The 7155-nt window shown below is 37.2% G+C and overlaps 1 protein-coding gene across 1 annotated transcript; it reads left to right on the plus strand.

Moving 5' to 3' along the window:
* Positions 1-1664: 1664 nt before the first annotated feature.
* On the plus strand, positions 1665-5016 carry LOC130720813 (proteasome subunit alpha type-1-B-like). The gene is made up of 2 exons (XM_057571516.1): positions 1665-2193; positions 4286-5016. Exons 1-2 carry the CDS (start codon positions 1843-1845, stop codon positions 4772-4774), a joined length of 840 nt encoding a protein of 279 aa, XP_057427499.1. The 5' UTR covers positions 1665-1842; the 3' UTR covers positions 4775-5016.
* The last annotated feature ends 2139 nt before the right edge of the window (positions 5017-7155 follow it).

Genomic DNA, 7155 nt, shown 5'->3' on the forward strand with positions numbered 1-7155 from the left:
GATTTCTCTCTCATAAGCAAACTTCTTCTCTATTGTTGCCCTCGATGGCCTCAAGGTGGGAGGGGCGGCCTCTCGGTGGCACCGGCCCAAGAAAAGAGTTGCAGTCATCGGTTTTTCAAGCTTCTTTCATGCAATGTTCTCTTGTTTATCATTCAACAATTAGAGAACACTGCATGCATCTGTATGCAAATCACTAAATAGTAGGGATGACAATTTTTCCCAAACTCATGGATTCTCGTCGAACCCTATCCGATTTGACGGACAAAACCCGAGTTGACTGAATTTGGGTTTGGGTTTTGCCCGTTACTGTAGCAATTTATGGGTTTGAGTTTGGTATTAATTAAATTCGTGCTCATACCCGCTCAAACCCAAACCCAAAGATACCCAAAACATAAAATTACAAAAAAGTTCTCATACATGTATGTATTTATAAATTTTGTTCTTAGTGTTTGATGATTAATTGTACTTTTATATGTTTGAGAAAGTCAACTCTAAACTATTGTTGTCTCACTTTGGTGATGGATGATGATGATGAATAGTATTTGTTTTTCTTTCTTTATATGAATTTCACTTTTTTTTTTATGAAAGTAGGTTCTGGATCGGGTTGCTATTTCACGTAAGGAATGAGTTTGGGCTTGGATTTCGCGTAAATCCGAAACCCAATGGGTTTGGACGTGGATTTCATTTTATCGCCCATAAGGGTTTGTGTGTTGAGTTTGAGTTTGGGTTTGGGTTCTGAGATTTGGGTTTGAGTTTGGTATTGTAAAACCGTGTCCGATCCTACCCGTTGTCATCCTTACTAAACAGAGTAATTTTGATCTGAGTGTGGTGAAAGCTAAAGATCTTTTTAAGAGTGCGGTTCATAGGATATGAACTCCCGACTTCGAGATTCAAACAGTCACTTTTTACCATTGCGATAGACATTGTTGGGTAAACAACATTTACTTTTGAATGTATGAAGTATATAAGTTGGATGAAATGTAACAAATATTGCAATAAACATACGTATTAGTTCTTAAACATAAAAGATGTAACCGGAAAAGTGGAAGAAAAAAAAAACAGCTGCCATCCACCATTCATATGCTAGCATAAATCATATGATAAAGCCACCTAAAGGGAAAAAAAAAACAGGACAAACCATGTGTGAGCAAAGCAACATGTTTTTTGTTTTTAAGGAAGAGCAAAGCAATATTGGATTGTCAATTTATATTGAAGATATGTTGTTAAGTTTAACTTTTTTTTTTTAAACAAGTTTAACTTTTAATGCTAAGAATCCAGCTTGGAATTTCTTCAAAACAATTTAGCCGTAAATTGATTATTATACTGTGTTTCAATATATAAATGCATATAACAAAAAACAAGAGATACAATTTAGCACGAAAGAATTGCATATTGCAAGTTTTTTTTGAACCAGCATATTGCCCCGTTACTTTTGAACTAGCATATTGCAAATTTTATTTTCTGATATATTTATTTTGAGAAAAGCTATATGCCTTGAAAAATAGCTTAAACATTTGTTAGTTTGTGACACAATCAACCCATACATTTTTTTATAGGCAAATATTAGTTGTTAGAAATGTTAGTAAATTAATCCAATAAACCGAAATTGGTGGACTACCCTACCCATGTATATAATTTGTTGGGCCCAAACCCGTTATATTACAAAGTCCCAAACACACTACACTCACAGTGTATTTCGTGAGCAAGAAGAAAAAACAACAACAAAAGAGTCTTCTTCCTTTTCCTTTTGAGCGAGAGAGAGAGAGAGAGAGAGTAATAGAAAGAAAGGAAGAAGAAAAAGAGGGTATTGTATTGTTTGTAATTGGGGTTTAACAATTCACAATGTTCAGAAACCAGTACGACACCGACGTCACCACATGGAGCCCGGCCGGTCGACTCTTCCAAGTCGAGTACGCCATGGAGGCCGTCAAGCAAGGCTCCGCCGCAATCGGCCTCCGATCCAAGACCCACGTCGTCCTCGCCTGCGTCAACAAGGCTAACTCCGAACTCTCTTCTCACCAGAAGAAGATCTTCAAGGTTGATGACCACATCGGCGTCGCCATCGCCGGACTCACCGCTGACGGCCGTGTCCTCTCCCGCTACATGCGATCCGAGTGTATCAACTACTCTTACACCTATGAATCCCCTCTCCCCGTTGGGAGGCTCGTCGTTCACCTCGCCGACAAGGCCCAGGTCTCTCTCTCACTCTATCTCTATCTAGGGTTTTGTTCAGGGAAGAAAAAAGGGTAAAGCTATATTCTGATTTGTTTAGATCTGTCTCTTAGGTTTTGGGTTTTTTCTTAATTGAATTGAATGCCCATCATGCTTGTTGAGGTTGGTTTGAGTCCTTGCTAGTGTGGTGTGTAAGCTTAGTTGATTACATTGGTGAAGTCAATTGTGATAAAAATTGGTTTTGAGCTTTGAGCTGCTATTTGATATTAGTGTTGTGTGTCACTGTGTGCAGTTCTGTTTTCTATGTTCCCTTAATTTTGTAGTTGGTATGTGTAAATGCTGATACTGGGACAGTGGGACTGTTTGCTATTCTAGTTTTTCTCTGATTTTTTAGATTGATTCAAATTGTGACTGTGGTGTAGTTATTCAAGTTGGGATAGTTCATGGGTTTCTACGAATGTTAAAACAAAAACAGCTGGGACTATGTATGGTTTTGTTTCAATTGGATTTGGGTGTTTTTGTGTTGGACCTCATGGTTTTGGTAAGTGAGCTTTGGTATCTAATCTAATTGAATGGGGTAGCTTTGTAAGTGAGTTCTTATATGCAATAGGAATGTGTAATTGAGGATATATATTCATTGTTCAAAGTATCCCAGACTTGTTTTCTTTTAAGGTTTTGAGGAGGATAGGATGATGTTCATGTATTAAGCAAGCTGTGGGGGGCATGATTTACTGAGCGATTTAGTGGGGTGTTCTATATAGAGATCAAATGGACATATTTTCTCTATTGTGGTTTAGATGAGATTGTTACCATAAATGAGTTGTCACACAATACAATATGGGTTTTAAAATGAATGCATTAGAGAGAAACTTAGAGTAGGACCTATTACAGAAAAGACAATACAGTTTCCCTTAGGTGGTTTGAACATGTGTGGAGGAGAAGACTTGTCGAAGTGTCACTTACGACTTACGAGTGTAAACCAGATGCAGTCATGTAGGATAGTCCAATAGTTAAAGGTGAGTGAGACCTAGCTGTTGGGCAAACAATTAAGAAGGATTTGGATTTAAATGGTCTTTCATTAGACAGCACATTATGACATTATGTGAGCCATGTAGCCAACCCACCTAGTAGAAAATTACTTTGGTTATTGTTGATCTTCCTCTCTTCTGACTGTGGAAGATGCCTTGTGTCCAATTTCTGTTTGAAACTTGATTAGCTCACTGCACCAGAAAGGTATTGTTAGGATCCAAGAGAATGAGCCTGGGGCGATTGAGCCTTGGTGACCCTGGGCTAGTTTGCCTCTATTTTGTTGCAGTTTGGCTGTTTATTTTTTCAACCCTGACAGGTTTCTATCTACTGTGGGAGAAAATCCTGAAGGGTTCTAACATTTATGTATAAAACTTTACAATTTATGCAGTTCTGTGTCATAGTTGTTATTATATCATGCAAATCGATGGTGAGATTACTGCTTTGTAAGTGAAGTGGAACAGAGATGATTGTTCTATTGAAGTCATATAACTTGCTTGTAAAGACCTAGTTTAATAAGGTTCAAGTTCTCTTATGGTTTGAGTTAATGGAAGAAACAGTGTTGTCAAATATCGGCCATGTCAGAATTCCAGCAAGCCGCCATGGCCTATATTCCGTCATAATCTGTCATCCGCCATCAGTATTTGTAAAATATGGGCCTGTTTTGGGCTTTCCGCCATAATCTGTCATCCGCCATTAACAACACTGGACAGAAATAAGAAATCTGCATCTGACTCAAAACCTTACTAGGATTTATAAAAATGCACAGAAATTATGCTGAACTACACTTTTAATTAAAAGTAACACCTGAACCTTTTTTAGTTTCTTGACTGTAGTAGTTACCTTATATGAAACTGAACTGTGCAATTTACAATTAACAAAAGCAATGGGTTAAACAATCAGCCTAATCTGCATTATTTTATGATATACATCTACACATATTTTAGTTGTCGAAAGTTGGATAGATGTGGTATAGGAGTGACTCTTGTGTTTATATCTTGAAAGTTGCTTGGCAGAAAAAGAAAGAAATTTAGAACTGAAAATATCTCTTTCTCATCAGTATTTGTGATGCAATTTTGAGTGGCAGGTGTGCACCCAGCGATCATGGAAACGTCCTTATGGGGTTGGTCTCCTAGTAGGTGGATTAGATGAATCAGGAGCTCACCTCTATTACAACTGTCCGAGTGGAAACTACTTCGAATATCAGGCTTTTGCAATTGGGTCTCGCTCACAAGCTGCAAAGACATATTTGGAACGCAGGTTTGAGAACTTTGTGAGCTCCTCACGGGAAGATCTTATCAAAGATGCACTCATTGCAACCAGGGAGTCCCTGCAAGGTGAAAAGCTCAGGAGTTCTGTTTGTACTATTGCTGTGGTTGGAGTTGGTGAGCCATTCCACATTTTGGATCAGGAAACTGTTCAACAGATGATTGATGCTTTTGAGATTGTGAAGGAGGATGAAGCTCCACCTGCTGAACCTGAGCAAGCAGCTGAGCAGGGAGCTGCCGCAGATCAGGGTACGGGTGCAGGTCAAGGTAGTGCTGAAAACCAAGGTGGTTCTCCTATGGACATTTGATAATTTAAGGTCATGTACTAGAGGTGTTAAAAACAGATATTTACAGATGAATAGGTTCTTTGTTGAGTGTGTCATGGGAGAAGATTTATCTTTGATGGATTTCTTTTCTTAATCTTGTTTGTTTTTGCAATTCATCTTTGGTAAATCATTGTAAACGATTTAATGGCTGCCTTTGATGGACTTGAACGCTCAATTTCTCATATGCTCCTGAGATACAATTTACTGAAGTTCATGGTGAAAAATGTTGGGCCAATGGTTTAAGCTTGATTGTTTTTATGCTTGACATTGTTTCTTAACCTGAAAAATTTGTTAAGTTTGGGTACACCGTATTTCATTATTTAAATTTTGTTATATTGGTTTTATTTATTTATTTATCTGGATTGGTTTGAGTTCGTTATTGAGACGAGTCTAGGGAGAGAAGTTCATCACTTGAAAGGGAATGACAGAGATTAAGGTTTTTGGGGGGTTTGAATGCAGTTGTATAGATAACAATGGTAATAGCCGAATTTTATTCAGGATCATGGGTAGCATGACAGTGCTCTTAATTGACTTTATTTAAGGATATTTTTAGTCAAATTTTTTGCGTGAGTCCTTGTCAAGTAATCCTCTAAATTTTGAACTATATTATGGACTGGCTTTACTCAGAAAAAGGTCTTTGGTTCTAAAAATAATGCTAACGAATAGTGTTGCCTACAAATTCTTATTCAAGGAAACATTTTTTTAATTTTTTATGATTAATCAACTCCTTTGTCTTTTTGGGAGTATGGGAATAATCGACTCACTTTTTTGTCAGCGTGTTATCTTTGAATTTGGATTTTCTAAAATAAACTACTTGATTGAGGGCATTCTCTTAAGAGTATCGCTAGCAACACATTTTCTAACACATTTTGTGCATCACACCTCATTTTTTCGGTTAAAAATTAGTTTGGTTCCACCAAATAAAAAGTGAGACTCACCAAATTGAGGGTGTATTCCATTGATTTTGATTACTTCACATGAATTTTAAGTACTAAAAGTATGTTTGATTGTCAATTATAAAATAAAGTAAATTAATGTTGAGTTCGAAGCTGTGAAATGTGAGTGAACTGAATTTGCAGCGATGCTACGCATATCCAAACTCTTTTGGTGAAAGTGGGTTTTGGAAATAGGGTGCGAAGAAGAATGTTATTATAGAGAGAGAGGATAAATGCTACGGAAACTTGTCTTATAGATTCCAATGAATGAATATTATCCGTAGATGAACATCACTTTCATTTGATTTTAAATTTTATTAACCTTAAAAAAAATAAAGGCTTAGTTGCACATTTGCTCCCTCATCTTTCACCGTTGTGCGAAGTCCCTCCCCCATATTTAAAATGAGCAGATTCCCTCCCTCATGTTTCAAATTGTGCTGCTGTTAGCTTTCCATCCAATTGCTAACGGTGGTTGCTATTTTCACCCCCCTTTTTACTATATGCACCACCTACACTAAATTAAAAAAAAAATATTTTTAAATTTCTATCTTAGCTTAATCGGACTTTTCCCTTTCTCCATCTCCCTTAAGGCCTTAACCTTCTTCATCTGCATCCTTTTTCTTCTTCACCATTCAGCTCAAAATCACATCACCCAGCTTTGTCTCTCTCGCTCTCGCTCTCTTGTTCTTTCCCTCACAACAAGGTTCTCTCCTTCTCACTCTCTCACTTCTCCCTCTCGATCTCTCCCTTTAAAAGAGCTATCTTAAAAAGCTTCAAAATTTGACCTGGGTTTTCATCAATCTGTTCAGTGGAAACAACAACTACCGTAGGAGATTTAAATTCTATGAACCCATAATAATGTCTTTATTTTTCAGTGCGTCATCAACCAATAGATATCATCAATATCAATTATCAATTAGCTAAAACTAATATCAATTATCAGTGAAAAGGATAAAACATACATGGTTGAATGCATGTATTTAACTGAAACAAGTAAAGTAACATTAGTACATTACACACAAGAATTCACCAAGCAAAATTACAACACACACACGAAACATTCAAGACAAATAACCAGAAAATTTACAATTACCACTACCCAGATAAATGTAAACCATGCCAAACATCCACCGAGCCCCATAACCTTCTCCGACCCATAACCACAACCACCCCCAAGATCGGGAAAGAGAGAGAGAGCTGCGAGATCTGGGAAGAGTTTCGGTGATGAAATTGAAATGATGCTCTCCCTTTACTGGCTCTCGATTTTGAACTGCAAGATCTGAAATTGAATGGGTTTGTTTCTGGTTTTGAGAAGATGGGTTTTGTGAATTTGGTCTTGGTAGAGAAGAGAAGAGATAAATCAGTGTTGCGATTTTGAGTTGAAGGATTTCGATTTTTAAGAGAAATGAAAAGAGAATGAGATGACGA

The sequence above is a fragment of the Lotus japonicus genome, chromosome 5 (assembly GCF_012489685.1).
Source record: "Lotus japonicus ecotype B-129 chromosome 5, LjGifu_v1.2".
Classification (NCBI taxonomy): Eukaryota; Viridiplantae; Streptophyta; class Magnoliopsida; order Fabales; family Fabaceae; genus Lotus; species Lotus japonicus.